At 35.1% G+C, this 20,623-nt stretch overlaps 2 protein-coding genes across 2 annotated transcripts in view; both read left to right on the forward strand.

The window, feature by feature from the left end:
- Positions 1 to 6,001, forward strand: part of hnrpkl (heterogeneous nuclear ribonucleoprotein K, like) — a 23,813-nt gene extending 17,812 nt beyond the window's left edge. The window contains exons 14-16 of the mRNA XM_073840277.1: positions 47 to 75; positions 1,399 to 1,568; positions 5,109 to 6,001. Coding sequence (XP_073696378.1) covers positions 47 to 75; positions 1,399 to 1,568; positions 5,109 to 5,139 — 230 coding nt within the window. The 3' untranslated portion in view covers positions 5,140 to 6,001. The remainder of the gene's footprint in view (positions 1 to 46; positions 76 to 1,398; positions 1,569 to 5,108) is intronic.
- A 2,651-nt stretch (positions 6,002 to 8,652) lies between these two features.
- On the forward strand, positions 8,653 to 17,184 carry gnaq (guanine nucleotide binding protein (G protein), q polypeptide). The gene is made up of 7 exons (XM_073839511.1): positions 8,653 to 9,449; positions 10,462 to 10,646; positions 12,072 to 12,226; positions 14,060 to 14,188; positions 14,426 to 14,555; positions 15,679 to 15,832; positions 16,073 to 17,184. The coding sequence occupies exons 1-7, from the start codon at positions 9,314 to 9,316 to the stop codon at positions 16,261 to 16,263; spliced, it is 1,080 nt and encodes a 359-aa protein (XP_073695612.1). The 5' UTR covers positions 8,653 to 9,313; the 3' UTR covers positions 16,264 to 17,184.
- The last annotated feature ends 3,439 nt before the right edge of the window (positions 17,185 to 20,623 follow it).

Genomic DNA, 20,623 nt, shown 5'->3' on the forward strand with positions numbered 1-20,623 from the left:
GGCTGCGCGACGTGCACGTTGCAGTTAAATACACAGACGCGCAGACTATGCACGCAGATATCCATGCCCGTGCGCGTCTGTGTATTTGGTTGGTTTATTTATTTGGTTGGTTGGTTAGTTAGTTGGTTATTTATTTATTTGGTTAGTTGAGAAAAAAATATTTATTATATTTGGTTGGTTGGTTATTTTTTTTTTGTTAGTTGGTTATTTATTTGGTTGGTTGGTTATTTATTTATTTTTATTTGGTTGGATGGTTGGTTTGCTAGTTGGTTATTTAGTTATTTATTTGGTTAGTTGGTTTATTTATTTATTTATTTATTTGGTTGGTTATTTATTTTTTTGGTTAGTTGGATATTTATTTGGTTGGTTGGTTATTTTTTTATTTTTTTATTTGGTTGGATGGTTGGTTGCCTAGTTGGTTATTTGGTTAGTTGGTTATTTATTTGGTAAGTTGGTTGGTTGGTTGAGAAAAAAAAATATTTGGTTAGTTGGTTTGTTTATTTGGTTGGTTATTTATTTTTTTATTTTGTTGAATGGTTGGTTGGCTAGTTGGTTATTTATTTATTTGGTAAGTTGGTTGGTTAGTTAGTTGGTTATTTATTTATTTGGTTAGTTGAGAATGTTTTTTTATTTTTTTGGTTAGTTGGTTATTTATTTATTTTTTTATTTGGTTGGATGGTTGGTTGGCTAGTTGGTTATTTAGTTATTTATTTGGTTAGTTGGTTGGTTATTTATCTATTTATTTTAGTTGGTTGGTTAGTTAGTAATACTTTACAATAAGGTTCATTAGTTAACCTGAACTGAGAAAAAACAATGGTTCTACAGCATTTATTAATTAGTTAATGTTAATTTCGGCATTTACTAATGCATTTTTAAACTCACAAGTTGTGTTTAGTTAATGCACTGTGAACTAACATAAACATTGAACTACTGTTTTTATTAACTAGCATTAACAAAGATTAATAAATAGTGTAGTAAATGTATTGTTCACTATTCGTTCATGTTAGTTAATGTTAACAAATGACACCTTATTATAAAGCTTTACCATTTTGTTTTAATTTTCTGCTTGTCACTTAAGTGTTTTAATTTATTTCTAATTTTTTTTTTTATATTTATGTTTTAATTTAGCTTTTTAAACACAGCTGAGCATGTAAGCAAGTATACTTTGGGCTTTAGCAAAGACAAAATTTCTTTCATATGTAAGCAACATGGACATTCTAACTGAAATATACCCAAATCGAATTCAAATTGAGATCTTGTGTAACAGAATTAAACTGAATGGGTTTTGATACCTAGTTTTGACTGATAATTATTTATTCTTGTTTCAGTTAGTTTTTTAAGCACTGTTTTTATTTTAGTTTTAGTGGAATGGCAGACATTTACTTTGTCTTGTTTTAGCTGGCTGGCTCTATCATTGGAAAAGGCGGCCAAAGGATCAAGCAGATCCGTCATGAGTCGGGAGCGTCTATCAAAATCGATGAGCCTCTTGAGGGCTCAGAGGACAGGATCATTACCATCACAGGCACACAGGACCAGATTCAGAACGCCCAGTATCTACTACAGAACAGGTGAGTCCGTCACCTATTCCAGCACTTTACTACAACCCCATCCTGACACCTAACCATCATGTGTGCTAACCAGGTGCGACAGGTTTCTGATTTTGGAGTAGTGAGATTTAAGGAGGGCTTTGAAGTTATGGTTCCTTAGCTATTTGATTTAACAATCCTTATAGAACCGATTCTGAATAAGAGTCACTATTTCCAATTCAAAAAAAGATATTTATACTTATCCACCTTCTTTATCTTGTCATTCCTGGTTTGGGCACAAGGTTACTTTTAACCAAACAAAGCACATTTTCCTAAGTATAATAAGTCTTGTATTTTATGGTGAAAATACAGGTGCTTAACTGCTAATCCCAATTGCCTGTCTTTGCTTACTATTAGAAACTAAAATGCTTTTTCAGTAGTTCTCCACACTTTCTTCATGCTTCATATATACATTTGACTGCTGTTTCATGCACTTCTTTTTGCCTGACCTAACAGCTTCCAACTTCAAGGGGAGTTTCATGTTTTTTGTTTCTTCTCGTGAAATGTGTACAAAAGGGTTTGTTTTATTAGTTCCATTTGGGATAAAATCCAAATAAAATTTACCAAGGGGCAAATGAGTGGGACCCGGGAGAATGGAGTGAACGCTGGCTTGCTTCTGTGTGGAAGACTTGTGATTTTGTTGTTGTTAGTTAGATGAAGTGACAACAAATCACGGTCTGCCCTACAGCACAGGCCCAGCATCATCTGCCCCCACCCTCAAACACATTTCACCCACCCTAACTGAAGAGGCCTGCCTGTTTAACCTACTCTGACTAACATCTGAACTCACATCTGACCATGACAGTGCTGGCTTATACTCTGTTTGAACTCAAGCTGATTTGATGTCTCTCAGCTGTAGCATGGGCAAACAGATCATAAACCAGCCTTTCTACTGTAACATGCTAGCCTGACTGCTTTCTAACGTAAAATGCAAACCTGTCTCTTGTCTTTAACATGCTATTATGATATCCTCAAGCAAATGAAACACCCTTATTAATTGGGTACACAGTTAATAAGAAATTTTGTTTAAATTTAAAGTCAACATGATTTCATAATTGACCCTTTCTATACAGATTTAAATGATTGGTCTTATTGAGACACCTTGCAGAATCTGCTAAATGTTAATTAGTTTACCAAAATAAGAGGGATCATAAGAAATGCATGTTTTTTTATTTTTTATTTTGTACTGACCGGAATAAGATATTTCACATAAAAGACATATAGTCCAAGATATTTAATAAAATAGTAGTTGAATTTATAAAAATTACCCTGTTCAAAAGTTTACATGCACTTGATTCTTAATACTTTGTTGTTATCTGAATGATCCACGACTGTTTTTTTTTTTTTTTTTTTTTTTTTTTTTAGTGATAGTTGTTCATGAGTTCCTTGTTTGTCCTGAACAGTTAAACTGTCCGCTGTTTTCAGAAAAATCCTTTAGATCCCACAAATTGTTTTGGTTTTTCAGCATTTTTGTGTATATGAACCCTTTCCAACAACGACTGTATGATTTTGAGACCCATCTTTTCACACTGAGAACAACTAAGGGACTCTTGTGCAACTATTACAGAAGGTTCAAATGCTCACTCATTCTTCAGAAGGAAAAAGATGCATGAAGAGCAGAGGTGTAAACTTTTGAACAGAATGAAAGTGTGTACTTTTTTATTTTGCCTAAATATCATATTTTCCATTTAGTACAGCCCTACAGATGATACTTACATGTTTCCCAGAAGACAAAATAAGTTAAATTTACCCTGATCTTCAAATTCAAAAGTTTTCACCCCCGGCTCTTAATGCATCGTGTTTCCTCCTAAAGCATCTGTGAGTTGTAAAAGTTGCATATGAGTCCCTCATTTGTCCTCAGTGTGAAAAGGTGGATCTCAAAATCATACAGTCGTTGTTGGAAAGGGTTTAAATACAAAAAAATGCTGGAAAACCAAGGAATTTGTGGAACCTGAAGGACTTCTCTGAAGAGCAGCGTGTAGTTTAACTGTTCTGGACAAACAAAGGACTCATAAACAACTATCACTAAACAAAAAAGGCAACAAAAAAAACCCAACTGTGAATAATTCAGGTAACAACACAGTATTAAGAATTAAGTGTATAAAAACTTATGAATTCAACTACTATTTTCTCTTGTGTGTAGTTCTCTTGTGTAGTAATAGTTGAAAACATCTTTTATGTGAAATATTCAAATGTTTGACCTTACCTGTATATATCACAAAAATTATGTGTGCTGGAAATGAATAAGGTTGTTACAATACTGCAATTTTAGATGCTGTTGAAATTTAGAACAATAATAGAACAAATATACAAATGAAATGCTTGAAAGTTTTTCAGGTAGGTCAGTACTACAGAAAATAATCAAATATATAATAAAACACGGGATATACTTCACTGTACGTATTGAAGCTTATAAACGTATTAATTTGACAGACGTTAGTCAAAAACAGTGACAGATTTTCTTCTTTTCTGTAATTGTGTAACCAGGATAGAGACTATAATCTAAAACATTTTACCAACTGTCAATTTTCTACCATATTTCATATAGCCCAGCAAGCAATAGTCGTCATTTCACCGTCTGGGTTAACTATAAACCCGATATAGTCCGGCTATGTGTAACCCACTTCCAGCCCAAATAATCTTGAATTTGGTTGCATGCCATTTTTTGGCAAAATAACTAGTTAGATGTATGATATTCCATCCTGTAAGCAAACTCAGCAGCGTTTACAAGGTTTTATGGTTTAATTTTTGTAATTTTAATTTGTCATTTTTAAATTGATGACTAGTCTAATACTGGGATATTTGTAGACGTCTATTAAATTTTCACTGACAGCCCAAATACAAACTTGTTTTAGCCTAGACGTCTGGGCTGTGTTTTCACGGCTAATAGACGTCTTTTAGACCAAAAAATGCTTGCTGGGAGGGATGCATATTTTTAAAACTGTATAATTATGCTAGCTTTTAGATTGGATGCATTTCTTAGGGAGTATTAAAATGGCTAGATTGTTGCATGTAAGTTAATGCATTGCTGCTAAAATATTAAAACAAAAACAAAAAAAAGTCAATAGTATTAATCAGGTTTTTGGACCAGTAGTTGACCCCTACCTAATTTGAGCTGCTTCATTTTACTTGAAATTTTATAATAAAAAAAAAAAGTGAAATAAAATGGGATAGTTATGCTTTTTCATGTTGACTTTAATGCCTGTTGCATGCTATTATGAGAGAACCTAAAAATGCAAACAGAGTCAGGAAAACAACCTCAAAATCCTCTTATAAGTAAATCATCTGGTTTACAATACACTGTGCAGAAAAGATATTAAACAAGTTGATGTATTCATGCTTTATGTAAATGCTGTATTTACTTTATTATACTATATATATATATATATATATGTACAGTTTGTTTGGTATTGTTTATTGTAACAGCATATCCAGATTATAAATCACTTAGCCGCTGGCTGAACTGTCCCGGCACAAAGAAATTTTTGTCTCTGGTCTCAACCGTGTCGTTTCCTCTTTCAGCGTGAAGCAGTACTCTGGTCGGTTCTTCTAGAAGGTGGAGATCGAAGCCAAACTGCCATACCCATTCACTTCAACTTGTTTTCAGAGCCTACATTCCTCTGCTTCTTGGGTAGATGTGCTCCCTGCCATTTCTCCTAACAATATTTTTTAAACATATTTGAGGGAAAAGTTTTCTCAAAAGCAAGTGGATCCTCTTATTTCTTTAACATTTTCTTTCTGCACGTGATTTTTTTTTCCATTATTGATTGTACTGTTTCGTAAGTAGAGGGAGCCCATCTGTGATGTCCACTGTTGGCCTTACCAGAGCTGCATGCTTAGTCTGTGCAACATGCAGAATGTAATCTTATAAGTTTTTTTTTTTTTTTTTTTTTTGCCATTGAATTTATTGTCCCATTATCTTATCTTGTTGATGATGAGACTTTTTGGGGAAAGTGTAAATATTCAGTTCAGTTCTTTAAAGTTTTAATATCATTACAGTTTTATTTAAAGGATGAACATCTATTTTGATTTGAAAAATGGGGGTATTCAGGGTGGGAAAAGGATTCATTCCTGTGGGATTTTTTTGTGCTAGTTTTCTCAGCCCGATTCTCAGATTCGTAAAACTTCAGAAGATGGATTGACCGTTTGTACTCCATTGACATTGGGATCCGTTAAATCTTGCTAGCGCTTGTTTTGTACGTCTGTTTGTAAGCATTTTTACCATTTTAGATGGATCTTTCTAGACGCCTTCTCTTCACAGTTGGGGGGAAATAAAAGCTTCTCTGTAAAAAGAAAAAAATGTGGCAGGTCTCTTCCATGTTCTCGTATCTTTCTTTCTCTCTGTCCCCTCTAGTGTCTTTGTAGAATGTGCTGCAAACCTTAAAAAATAAAGTCTGTGCCACCTTTTACTAAAACAGTGTCTGTGTTTTGGTTGTGGTGCTTTTGAAATGTATTTCTATTCAAAGAAAGTGCAAAAGTGTGAGTCTGTCGTTAATGGAGTAGTAGATACACATCTCTTAATAGTAGTTTAGAGAAAAATGTATGCCATGTTGCTTTTACAATCTTAGCACGATTTGATAAATACTACTTCTTGAGTAGTATTTGTCAAATTATGTTACTATATATTCTACTACTGCAGTTTTTTTTTCCCAGAACACATCACAGAAGAATTTGAAATGAACTAAGGCTACTATTTGTAGTGCATACTAGTAAAAGTCAAGGTTATATGAATCAAAGGCCTGGTTTTACAGACAGGGCTTCGGCTAAATCAGGATTAGGCCGTAGTTTAAGTAAGTAATTTTTATAAACATCCCTTGAAAAAACATCATTGGTATGCATCTTGAGACAAAACAAAGGAACTGATCTACACTATATTACCAAAAGTACTGGAACACCCCGTTCTAATGAACAGGTTTGACTACTTTAGTAATTTCTATGAGTACAAATCCTTGTTAAGCATATGATGATTTTCTAGGGTATTGTTTGATTTTAATTTTATATCAACAGTTTGGACAGGACCCTTTTCTATTCTAACATGACAGTGCATCTGTGTATAAAGCAAGGTTCAAAAAGAAATGATCGATTCAGTCAGTGTGGAAGAACTTTACTGGTCTGCATAAAGCCAAGTCCTAGTCCCAGTTGAAGACCTCTGGTGTGACTTTAAATGCAGACCTTGAGCCAAGAACTCACCAATAAATAACTTGTACATATGGGTACAGTCATTTTAGACACTTCCAAAACAACAACAGAGATGGAAATGCAATTTTCAAATACATGAATTATGTTTCTGTTATTGTTGCCACAGTTTTGGAAGTGCTTTTTTCTGTTCTAAAGAAGGTGGTGTCCCAATACTTTATAGTACATATAATACATATAGTAAATAATACAAGCCATTGGTGTTTGGTGATGAGTTTTTGGTGTTCAACAGGGATTAGGACTTGGTTTTACCAGATCAGTCAAGTTCTTCCACACTGACTGAATTAATAGTTTCTTTTTGAACCTTGCTTTATACGCAGATGCATTGTCATGTTAGAATAGAAAAGGGTCCTGTCCAAACTGTTGCTATAAAATTGGAAGCACACGATACCCTTTAATAATTATATGTTTAAACATTAAGATTTGTACTCATTGAAATTACTAAAGTAATCAAACCTATTCATTAGAAGGATACTTTTGGCAATATAGTGTATTTTAAGATCAGTCAGTGCAAGTTACTTTAAATTGAAACAGCGCAGAATTTTAGTCTAGGACTAGGTTTAAGCCTTGTCTGTGAATCCGGGGGTATAACCATAAAAAAACATTTTCATTATACTGGAAATATATATATATATATATATATATATTAGCTAAAACAAAGTACTATACTTTTATGTCAGTTATGTTGCCATTTCTCATTTTCATTTGATGAAGTATAACTAAAAATAACTAAACTGAATATTCTAAACTTTACTATAAAATAAATAACCCCCGGTTTCACAGACAAGGCTTAAGCCTACTCCTAGATTAAAGTGTAAGTCTGAGCTATTTCAACTGAAAGAAATTTGCACTGACTAATGTTAAAACATATCTGCCTTTGTTTTGTCTCAAGATGCACACCACTAATAATGTGTGTGTATATATATATATATATATATATATATATATATATATATATATTTAAAGGCATGTTTATAAAAATTACTTAAATGTCCTAATTGATGGCCTAATCCTGGTTTAGTCTAAACCCTGTGAAACTAGACCTAAATGTGACAAAAAGACCAAACAAAATTACAAAAACATTTAAACAAAACAAATTAATGAAAAAACATTTAACATGTAATTCAAAATGTTAACAAAAACTAACCAAAAAATCTATGATAACACTGGTACTAGCTAAAAAATATTGATCTGGAATACACAGTGCACTTAGAGCTAGACAAGACAAACATTTGAGGTTAAAAAGTATATAAATTGTCTTTTTTTTAAACAATGTATGTAAAGGATCAGTCAGCAGTCATTGCAAAATAAACCCTGAGATGGTGATCAGGACTATGTCAGTAATAATAGCTCTCTGCAGGACTATTGTCCCCCTTTTTGAGCTGTGTTATGTTGGAATCCTGAAAGAAAATTCTCATAAGGATCACTCAGGCTAAATATTCATCCAGTGGTTTAAGTCTGAACAATTTTTATACTTTTTGACCAGCTGCCCCTCCTCAAATCTGCGCGTCACGCAACAAGGAGTGGATGATGCTGTTGCCTTTAATGAACATTACATATTAGTAGACAGATCCGAATCATTTTAGCGAATCGGTTGGTTCGGACGTTTGCATTGAGTCGAATTCAAACACCGATTCATTCAAAGTTCCTTTGCTCATTTTACTTATTAATTTGTAGCATTATAATGTCAAGGTAAAATACGGTTTATTAAATACAAAATGTAAATATTTTGGAACCACAAACTGTCCCCATCATACAGTTCATTTACAAGGTTCTAACAGTCTACTGATTCACAAACGCTTGCCAATCGGTTCTTCCGAATCGTTCAAAAGAGCCGATTCAAAAGAATGATTCGTTCGCGAATCGGACATCCCTATTACATATGTAAGAACGGAGAGCCCAAATCGAGCGCATTCAAACTGGGATTTAAATCAACAGGAGTGAAGACCTCAATGGACTAACTTATAAAATCTCGTCAGACGCGTGGACTCCTGTCCGCGGTACTAGAGTTCTGCAGCCTTCACTTACATTGGAAAACGGTTTTCCAGGGAATTGTCGGCCATATGCAGCGATACCACGCCCGGAGTGGAGACTTTAACACGGGGGCAACACCATTCATGCAAATATTCCCAACCACAAGTTCATAGACAGGAGACTCTAGTACGGTCTAAAGAGGAAATACTGTTGTATTGACTTTCAATATTGAACGCCAAATATAAAAAAACAGTCTGCAATGGAGTTATTAAATCCAAAGGATCTGTTGCTTTTCTGAGTGATACATAACAGAGATAAAGCGCATCAGGATTTCAGCCTTGGTTACATTTTAAATACGGTTTGCTGTAACATTTTTTTTCCAACCGCTGCAGAAATATTAGTGTATAAATGACGATTTATGAGTTGGATTCTCTCCTCAATGCGCTGCAGGGAAACACTTTCTCTCGCATTATCTGAACGATTGCATTTGATTTGGACTTATGTTCTTTCTATGGAATTGCTGAAAAGCTCCTAATTGTAAATTGTCGCGGAGAATCATGACGCTGGACACCATCATGGCGTGCTGCCTCACCGAGGAGGCGAAAGAAGCGCGACGGATCAACGATGAGATCGAGCGGCAGCTCCGCCGTGACAAGAAAGACGCTCGGCGGGAGCTCAAACTACTTCTGCTGGGTACGAGAGCTGCTTTCTTATCACTCTAGCAAACTTTCGTGCATGTGTCAAGGCGTAAGAAATGCAGATAGTTTAGGTTTTACAAAGGCATTTGAAAAGAAAAAGCATTCATTCATTAAAATACATCGCGTGCGTTGTCTAAGCTAACTGATTCAGTGTCTCTCATCACTGCGTGTCTGTTTTCTGCAAAGAAAAGATCATCCCATTTATTTTGATTCATATAAACTCCACAGGTGGGACAACTGTTGCAGGTGCAATGGGATGTGATTGACTCCTACTATACTTTCTAAGAAAATTTCATATATTTATAAGTGACCCTGGACCACAAAACCAGTCATAGGGGTATAATAAGGGTAATTTTCTGAAACTGAGATTTGTACACCATCTGAAAGCTGAATAAATAAGCTTTCCAATGATGTATCAATTAAAGAAATTAGTCTGGCTGTCAAATAATGATATATATGATATTACCATATGATTTATTAAAAACATAATATTTTTAGAATATACAAGAAAATTCCCATAGTGATGTTTAGGATTAATTTAATAGGAATCCAATCGGATTTGTTTATACAATAATAGCCTACAATGTCTCAAGATTCATCTAGTGTCAGAACAATAGAGAGAGGGAGAGAGAGAGAGAGAGAGAGCGAGAGATTTCTTGAGTCCAATCTCTGCTGGAAAATTCAGTTCAACACTAACTGTTGAAACGTGGCAGTTTTTTTTAACTAGTCTAAACTGCTTATTACCTGGTCAAAGCTGGGGCCAGTAGCATAAACATAATCACTATGTTAAGACCGTCTAAAAAACTAGTCTCACTTTCTGGACTCAGATTAGACTGATTCACTTCTTGAACACAAAATGCAGCATGTGTACTTAATGGGAACTTGTGAGGTTTTAAGTGAATCTGTCAATTGTTGCCATTCAAGAACCTTCCAAACAAGCCAATTAGTTCAAATGAATCAGATTTTCCAATGCTAACCCTTTATTTTTCGCATTTTTCCGCTTTCAGGGACTGGAGAGAGTGGGAAAAGCACCTTTATTAAACAGATGAGAATCATTCATGGCTCAGGCTATTCAGAAGAGGACAGGAGAGGCTTTACCAAGCTGGTCTACCAAAACATCTTTACATCATTGCAGGCCATGATACGAGCAATGGATACTCTTCAGATCCACTACAAATATGAACATAATACGGTACAGCAATTTATCATACTTAATCACTTTTACTAATCTGGGCTGCATTTCCTAAATTGATTGTAGAACCATCGTCATCAATGGAGCTACGATCAGCTTAGGCTTACAATGCTTTTGGATTTGTTATGCATTCTTTGATCTTGATCACAGGTCTTTGCTGAACTTTTACAGTGCAAGCTAAAGCTTTTATTGCAGGGGTGCCCAAACTAGGTCCTGGAGGGCCGATGTCCTGAAGAGTTTAGCTCTAACTTGCCTCAGCACACCTGCCGGGAAGTTTCTAGTATGCATAGTAAGAGCTTGATTAGCTGGTTCAGCTGTGTTTAATTGGGGTTGGAGATAAACTCTGCAGGACGTCGGACCTCCAGGACCGAGTTTGGGCACTCCTGTTCTATAGTAATTAAATATAAGCTATTGAATGTTACAGAATGGCATCTTTTGCATCTTCTGTTCTTGTGATAGTTCAGAGGAGAATCAGGGAAATGTTGCATATTGGACTCAACTTGCATTGCCTGCATGGGAGTCATGGCTCAATGTGCAGGACAATTGACACTCAAATAACTTTGCCATGAAGTAGGTCAAACATTGAGTCAAATACCCTGAGAGAGATACAATCACTTTGGCTAATCATTTTGCCTAGGATTAACACAATTACCCCTCCAAGCTATGAAATTAATTATACTATTTTACGGCCTTGCAGAAATGTGCCATCTATTTTTTTCCATTTGTAGATACCCCCAAAGGCAAACCTATTTTCCATTATGCGTAGTTGAAATATTATAGAACACAGCCTCAATCAAGACTCAATCAAGTATTATTGGGTCAGGTGTAGTGAGATGGAGAACTTTGACAAATTTGAGTCTTAAGTAAAATGGGTCACTAAAGTTGTAACCAGGTTATGTATAAGTGGGCTAGGACGTGACTCAACATTTACTGTTGATTGTGTCCCATTGGCTCAGGATTGCCATGTTTGCGTAACAAAACCAGTCCAATTGGTACTCAGAAGTATAGCCCAAACTCAGTCCTGGAGGGCAGGTGTCCTGCAGAGTTTAGCTCCAACTTGCCCCAACACACCTGCCTGGAAGTTTCTAGTATGCCTAGTAAGAGCTTGATTAGCCGGTTCAGGTTTGTCTAATTGGGGTTGGAGATAAACTCTGCAGGACAGCGGCCCTCCAGGACTGAGTTTAGCACCAATTGTGCAACTAAAGCCTAATTGCGTTCTGGGGAAAATTGCTCTTGAATTTGCATTCTGGGCTCAAAAACTCTTTCCAGGGTATTCCACCTGAGTCGACATCACTTTCTGGGAGATGGGGTTTCGCTTCAAGTAAAAGTAAAAAAGTAGCTCGATTCCATGGGAAAACTATGGACTTGGCAAAACAGCATTGGCTGAAGCATCAGCTTTTAATTTCACTATTTTTTTTCTCACAGACCAATGCAAACATTGTCAGAGAAGTAGATGTAGAGAAGGTCTTCTTGTTCGTCAACCCATATGTAGATGCCATCAGGAGTTTATGGAATGATCCAGGAATTCAGGAGTGTTATGACCGGAGAAGAGAATACCAGCTCTCAGATTCTACAAAATAGTGAGTGCGTCTTAAACCTGCCACCTTCATAAGATAGAAGAATCACAATGAGATCTCTCTAATGTCTGAGTTGTTTCTCCTGAACAGCAGTAAGATTAAATGCAGAAGAAATGTGGCTTTTACTGAAGACCTCTGCTTTTCTGATTTTTCTCATGTGAAAAACACATCAATAATCCAACGTTGTCCTCTAGAGTTTTCGAAAATATCTCAACAATGTCTCACATTGCGGTCAGATTTGCCAAGACACCAAAGTCTGCACTCACAAGTTCTCATCAAAACATTTTCATCAAATTCAGCCAAGACCGAATGATCTGAGCTGTGATATTCAGATTAATATTAGTAGCTCTATACTATTGCTATACCAAATCTTTCTGAGCAATATTTTAGTCTGACAAACATTAAAGTGAGTTGCGGATGTAATTAAATGCTAAACCAACGTGTCATAATACTGCGTAACTATGAGCTTCCATATGAAATGCTTAGCATATTTTATATCCCAGTCTACATAATCAGTTGTCTTAGGATTTATATTTATTGTCATTAATAAATCAGCAGGCTGAACCAAGATGACTCTCATTCCTGCCAATATAGTTTGAGAATTTGCGTTTGAAGTTTCTGATAAATTCATATGAAGTATTAATAGCAGATTATATTTTCCATTAAAACAATTAGGCTTATTTTAGGATCATAAAGGTCAATCAGGCACCAAAAATCTTAGTTTTATTTGTTTAGTGGAAAAAAAGATTTGTTATGTTTTTAAAGAAGTCCCTTCTGCTCACCAAGCCTGCTTTTATCTGATCCAAAGTACAGCAAAACTTTTTAATTTGTTTTCTGTTTGAATATATTTTAAAATGTAATTTATTCCTGTGATTTCAAAAATGAATTTTAGCATCATTACTCCAGTTGCTGCTCAAAACATGTATTATTATTATTATTATGTTGAAAACAGCTGAGTAGAACTTTTTCAGGTTTCTTTGATGAATAGAAAGTTCAGAAGAACAGCATTTATCTGAAATAGAAATCTTTTGTAGCACTCTAAATGTCTTTTTTATCACTTTTGATCAATTTAAAGAATCTTTGCTAAATAAAAATATTAATTTCTATCATTTCTATCTAAAAATAAAATAAAATAAATAATAATACATAAAAATTATACTGACTCCAAGCTTTTGAATAGTATAGTGTATAATGTTACAAAAGCTTTTTATTTCAGATAAATTCTGATCTTTGGATCTTTCTATTCATCAAAGAATCCTGAAAAAAATGTACTCAACTGTTTTAAATACTGATAATAATAATAAAATATGTTTCTTGAACAGCAAATCAGCATATTATAATGACTTCTGAAGGATCATGTGACCCTGAAGACTGGAGTAATGATGGTGACAATGTTGCTTTGTCCATGGAATAAATTACATTTTAAAATATATTCAAATATTAATATTCAAATAGAAAACAGTTATTTTAAATAGTACAAACATTTCATGATGTTACTGTTTTTGCTGTACTTTGGATCAAATAAATGCAGACTGGGTGAGCAGAAGAGACTTTAAAAAACATTTAAAAATATTAAAAATCTTACTGTTCACAAACTTTTGACTGTGTACATACACTACACACTACACTACATACATACATACACACACTATACTATATACTGAGTATGGTGCTTAATTAACATGAAAATGTTTCTAATTTTTTTTCCTTTATCTCTTATTTTTTATTTTGAATTAAAAATCCATCTCAGACATGTTCTTGACAGGTTTCACGGTAATGCGGTAACAAATCATAGAGATACTTCGGAATTGTGAAATGTTCACTGTTTGTCCACAGTTATCTAAATTCACTGGATCGCATTGCCAACCCTTCCTATGTTCCTACCCAGCAAGATGTGCTCAGGGTCAGAGTGCCCACAACAGGGATCATTGAATACCCCTTTGACCTACAGAGTGTCATATTCAGGTAAACCTTCTCTTTATAGTTACGCTTCTAGTTCATCTAGTACTGTACTGATACAAAATGCTCAAGTCATTCAGTTGCCATCATGTTTCTAGACCAGGGGTCACCAAACTTGGTCCTGGAGGGCCGGTGTCCTGCAGAGTTTAGCTCCAACTGCCCTCCTGGACTGAGTCTATTGACCCCTGTTCTAGACTGTAAATGTACCTGTCAACATCATGACTTCTCCTTCTCCTCCATCAGGATGGTAGATGTAGGGGGCCAGCGGTCAGAAAGGCGGAAGTGGATCCACTGCTTCGAAAACGTCACCTCCATCATGTTCCTGGTAGCACTCAGTGAATATGACCAAGTTCTCGTCGAGTCTGACAATGAGGTAAATGAAGTTCCAGCAGAGGGAGCCAAAGTTGTTACTAACCACGTAAAATGTTTGCAGAACTTCTATTATGCATGATGCATATGCCTTTTATCACTGATGGATGTATTGCATTATATGATTTTATACAGTGGATGTTTTTTATGCATTTAAGAAGTTACTTTTCTGATGGAGTATGTTTTGGGGGTATGCTTTCTTTTTTGGTATATGATCCTAGAGTCAAAATTATAGCAAAGAAAAAAAGTTTCATTAAAAGGGTATATTTCATGGGAAGAAAAACTTGTGTGGCATAATCTTTTCAAAATATTATTATTATTATTATTATTATTATTATTTTGTAAAACTAGTAAAGCAGTATTAAAATATAACTAATAATTGAAAAAAAAAATGCTGGAGACCTTAAAGCGAAAAATATTAAACTTTTGTGTTTTAAATAACAGATTTTGGATAATACATGTAATATTATTTTACTTAACAGTTACACTGCTTGTCATTTTTACTGTCACTGAATGAAATTCTTATTTGTAATTAAAATTAACACATAAAATGTGACCCTGGACCACAAAACCAGTCATAAGGTTAAATTTGACAAAACTGAGATTTATACATCATATGAAAGCTCAATAAATAAAGGTTTGTTAGGATAGGACAATATTTGACTGAGATACATCTATTTGAAATCAGAAATCTGAGGATGCAAAAAAATCAAAAAGACTGAGAAAATCACCTTTAAAGTTGTCCAAATTAGGTTCTTAACAATGCATATTACAAATCAAAAATTACATTTTGATATGTTTACAGTAGGAATTTCACAAAAAATCTTCATGGAACATGAACTTTACTTAATTTCCTAATGATTTTTGGCATAAAAGAAAAATCAATAATTTTGACCCATACCATGTATTTTTGGCTATTGCTACAAATATACCCCAGCGACGTAAGACTGGTTTTGTGGTCCAGGGTCACAAATCTGTCTCTGACTGATGAACTACATTTTCATTCTGATCTTAAAATGGCACTTTAGCAATGTTGGAATGAAATCGAATGTTAGTGTTGATTGCTGGAGTAAAGAAGGACTAAAATAACCACTGAAATGGCCCTGTTATGTTATTTTCCCCCACAGAATCGAATGGAGGAAAGCAAAGCATTGTTTAGGACGATAATAACATACCCCTGGTTTCAGAATTCATCAGTTATTCTTTTTCTGAACAAGAAGGACCTTTTGGAGGAGAAAATAATGTTTTCACACCTTGTAGATTACTTTCCTGAATATGATGGTAAGATTCTTATAAGATAACTTTATGATAGGTTGTTTTTCCAAATCTATTTCAGTCATGATTTGTTTATGTACTGATGTAGCTGATGTACTGATGGTCTTAATAAATCAGTTTATCAATTTTCATGATGCTGCTAAAACATCACTAATTGCTCATACTTCAGCTTACAAATTATTTTAAGTGAAAGCTCAGTTTCAAGATGACTAAGTTAACCAAGATCTCTCTATTTTTCTCTCTAAGGACCTCAGAGAGACGCTCAAGCTGCACGGGAATTCATCCTGAAGATGTTTGTCGACCTGAATCCAGACTCAGAAAAAATTATTTACTCTCATTTCACCTGCGCCACTGACACAGAAAACATTCGATTCGTGTTCGCCGCTGTCAAGGACACCATCTTGCAGCTCACACTGAAGGAATACAATCTAGTCTGAACAACGGTTTTGTCATTGTCTTGCCAGGTTAAAGGACTCATCAGTCTGCAGCTAGAGTCTGCCGTAATGCTGTGAGCCATTAAAGTCTGCTTTAACTGTTCGAGCAGTCGGCTGTCCCTGATCTGTAACACAAGCTGCTCACTGCTTCGTCATTATTTATTTGCACCTCAGAGCTACTTCACATGGTTCAATCTGAATGTTATTATTCCATTTTAATGAAAAATGTTATGTTTTTGAACTTTTTATTTTGTAGCAAGTTCTTTTTGGTTTTCTAGTTGTTCACATTGAGCAGTTTGCTATAAATGTTATGTAGATTTCTCCAAGTTTTATGAACATATTAATTATTTAGTGTGGTGAGGTAATTAGAAAGCAATCAAAAGTACTTCTATAGTATTGTAACATGGTATTTTACAAAGCTTAGTAGATAAGGGTCTTATTTCCAAGGCACATGCGTTGGTGAAGAATAGATAACAGTTAGTTTACATTAACATTTACATTAAAAGTGCCAAAGTTCTTCTAATGTGATTGTTTTATGTATTGCCAAACTAATAATCATACCACAGGCCCTTGCCGGTATCATTTATTTCTATACCATACCAGTTCTTTGTATTTTTTCTTTTTTCTTCATGTTCCACAACATCAAGCCTAAATGATGTGCCAAGAAAGCCGATTCCTGTGCATCCTTCTCTTAAACTACAAATGTGCCATTTGGAGATTCTCTGTAACACTTGCATACGTTTTGATTTTTCGTAATAAATTACCCGACAAATGTTCTCACGGAGCCAATGATGCTCTTACTGGTGTTGTACTGACTTGACAGTGTGGTTATTGTGATGTAATCAAGCTTTGGTCAATATTTGCAGATGTTTTTAAAGACAAATGTTTAAAGAGTATCATGTGATTAGATGCGTGTCAAACAAATGTTATGTGATGAGTCAATAGTAAAGGACCAAATTGCTGTTGTGATATTCTGAAACTTTTTTGGGGGTGAAGCTGACACATGGTTTACTTAGAATGGGCAGCACTAAATTTGGGGTTATCACTGGAACATTTTCTTTCTTTTGTTTGTCCAACAAAAGGCTACTATTTTAGAGAGCAGTATATAACGTGTATAACATTTGCTGTCCAAATAAAAAAGCATAAAACTCCAAATCATACAGTGGCCCAAAAAAGTATTTGGACACTTATGTGACCTAAAATTGCATAAATGTCACTGCAATAAACAAAATATCAAACCAAGTGGCATTTGTTTTTAAGAAACCACAAATTTTGAGCAATATAATTCACAAAAGGAAAATAAAATAGATATAAGTATAAAGTGTCCAAACTTTTAAAAACATTACATTTATATGTAAGTAAACATGCAAACCATGAAATATGAAATGTACAGTACCTCACAAAAGTGAGTACATCTTCTAGTATATCTTCTCAAGGGACAATACTATAGAAATTAAACTTGAATATATTTTAGAGTAGTCAATGTGCAGCTTGTATAGCAGTATAGATTTACTGTTCTCTGAAAATAACAACATACTGCCATTATTTTCAACAAAAGTGAGTACACCCTAAGTATGTTGTTTAACCATGCAAAGCCACATGTCCTATTTATCATGTTAATGTTTTTGTCTACTTGACAGGACCATACAAATATTGTGACAGGACTATACTATATTGTGTACCTTGTATTAGAGCAGTTAAAATTAGGTTCTTTAAGTACAATTCCCTCATACTGACCACTGGATGTTCAACATGGCATTTCATGGCAAAGAACTCTCTGAGGATTTGAGAATTAGAATTGTTGCTCTCCACAAGGATGGCCAAGGCTATTAGAGGTTCAGTAACACCCTGAAGTCAAGTTATACAGTGGTCAGGGTCATACAGAGGTTTTCCAAGATGGGTTCCATTCGGAACAGGCCTTGCAAGGGTCAAGCTAGAAGGTCAGCTTGTCAGTGCTCAGACCATACGCCACACACTGCAACAAGTCGGTTTGCATAGGTGTCGTTCCACAAGGAAGCTTCATCTGAAGCTGGCTCACATGAAAGCCCGCAAACAATTTGCTGAAGACAACCTGTCCAAGATGGACTTAAATGGTCGGTTTTCTCCGCCTGCTTAAGTGGACTTAACCTTCAAAACCAGTACTATGGCAGTATGCCCTCCTTTTCTGTATGCTCTTGGCCCTCAGCACAAGTTCTGAGGCTTTACGAATTTCTTGGGACGGTCATTAGTTGTGAGTCTGGCCCTGTTATTAAACGGCCCCTGTTAACCCTCATGGTGCTAGGGCTGATTTTCGTCGTCCCTCTAGCATAGCGAACCAACGGCCGTGCAGTGACACTGTGTTATTGAAAAATGCTTCAGTCTCGGAGAAAAAGGAGTTTTTCCCCATAGCGTCTTAAGACAAGACACAGTACTCATTCCTGTATCTCAGGGAGCCGAGGTTACGTTAGTAACCGAGTACGTTTTCCAACATGATAACGACCCCAAACTCACCACCAAGATGACAACTGCCTTGCTGAGGAAGCTGAAGCTGAAGGTGATGGGGTCGCCAAGTATGTCTCCAGACCTGAACCCAGCAACAACCTGTGCAGCTCTGGTCAATTCCATGACCAGGATGATTAAGGCAGTGCCAGATAACAATGGTGCTAACACAATATATTGACACTTCGGACAAGTTTACTTAGGGTGGACTCACTTTTGTTGCCAGCTGTTTTGACAATATGACAGATATGCTCACTGTATATAAGCAGACAACCCAGATCATCAGGATCAAGTCAGGGTCAAAACACTGTTTCACTGTGCATTTACTGAATCAGCACTGTGATGCATCCTCCTGGTGTAGTTTCAACATCTAATTTATTCTCCTCTTTTCTACCTACACTCTTAAAAATAAAGGTGCTTCACGATGCCATAGAATAACCCTTTTTGTCTAAATGCTTCCATAAAGAACCTTTACCATCTGATAAACCTTTCTGTTTCAGAAAAGGTTGTTTGTGGCGAAAGAAGTAAGAAAAATGTAAGAAAGAGATGGTTCTTTAAAGAACCTTTGACTGAATGGTTCTTTGTGGAGCCAAAAATGGTTCTTCTTTGGCATCGGTGTGAAGAACCTTTTAAAGCACCTTTATATTTAAGAGTGTATTTGTCTTTAATTATATTTTATCCATTATAATAATTTTATGGTTATTTTAAAAATCCTTTTTATGTAAAACACATTTAATTACTAATGTGCATGAAATAAACTTACCTTGCCTTTCACTGTATATTTCAGGAGACTGAAATAATTAAATTAAATTAAACTTCAATTAAACTTATTTAGTAAATTTACTTTTGTTTAGTTTAATAGTTTAATCTGTTCTGTTCTTTACTGGACTGTACCTGCTAATAAACAGTTTAATGGCATGTGTTTGTACATACTTCCTCATTCCATCCCAAAAGCATTGCATAAGTGTGCTGTAACACAAGGCACCTCTTAAATATACAGCAAGACCCACACAGCAAGAAAGCTTAAAACCTTAAAACTCAGAAACCAGTAAATATTTCTGGAAAAACCTGTATTGCAGGACCTTCCCTTTAAATGCCACAGATAACTCTCACCAGCCATGAAATTGTATTTTGCATTACTTTCATTAAAGAATGTATTTTTCTCCATGATAGTATAGTTTTTTAGCAAGTTTTTTTCTTTTTCTTTTCTCTCTGCATGTTAATGGCAAACAGCGCAGGTCATTAAGTCACTCATAGCAACGTAAACTAGATGAGCCAGTCTGTTTCTATCAAAAAACGTAATCACATGCACATACATTTTGTTCCTCATATTTTCAATTTGGGGGATGTAATGTGAGAAATATTCCACATGTGTAACGTAGCATGGAATTCTTTGGTACATTAACAAACTTGTTTATTCAAAATGTTTACAGTTTACATTGTTTTTTCTTTGTTAGTGTACTCCTCATGTCATTCCAAGCTCGTACTGAAGCATAATAAAATTACATACAGTACCACCAAAATTTACAGTGGTGGCCAAAATTATTAACACTAGTATTTTCACCAGCTAAAAAAGGTTTTAGGTCAGTTATTTCTATCTTTTGCTGTAGTGTGTCAGTTGGAAATATCAGTTTATGTTTCCATAACCATCTGGTATCTTCTCTGCCTCTGGCAGTTTCAAATCTGATAAAAGTTCTTTTTAACATTAATTTTGGCCCATTTTTACTGGCTAAAACCCCCTCTTAAACCAGTTTAAGATGAGCTGCTGGTCTTAGCTGGTTTAGGCTGATGTTAGCTGGTTTAGGCTGGCCAAGCTAGTGTTTAGATGGGCTTCCAATCTAACCATTTAAAAAGTGCCCCAAACTTCGTTAAAATCAGTCAACAA

The sequence above is a fragment of the Garra rufa genome, chromosome 5 (assembly GCF_049309525.1).
Source record: "Garra rufa chromosome 5, GarRuf1.0, whole genome shotgun sequence".
NCBI classification, from domain to species: Eukaryota; Metazoa; Chordata; class Actinopteri; order Cypriniformes; family Cyprinidae; genus Garra; species Garra rufa.

Coding starts and splice junctions, on each gene's coding strand:
- gnaq (XM_073839511.1), top strand. CDS start 9,314: ATGACGCTGGACACCATCATGGCGTGCTGCCTCACCGAGGAGGCGAAA. Junction 10,647..12,071: donor ACAAATATGAACATAATACG/GTACAGCAATTT, acceptor TTTTTCTCACAG/ACCAATGCAAACATTGTCAG. Junction 12,227..14,059: donor CTCTCAGATTCTACAAAATA/GTGAGTGCGTCT, acceptor GTTTGTCCACAG/TTATCTAAATTCACTGGATC.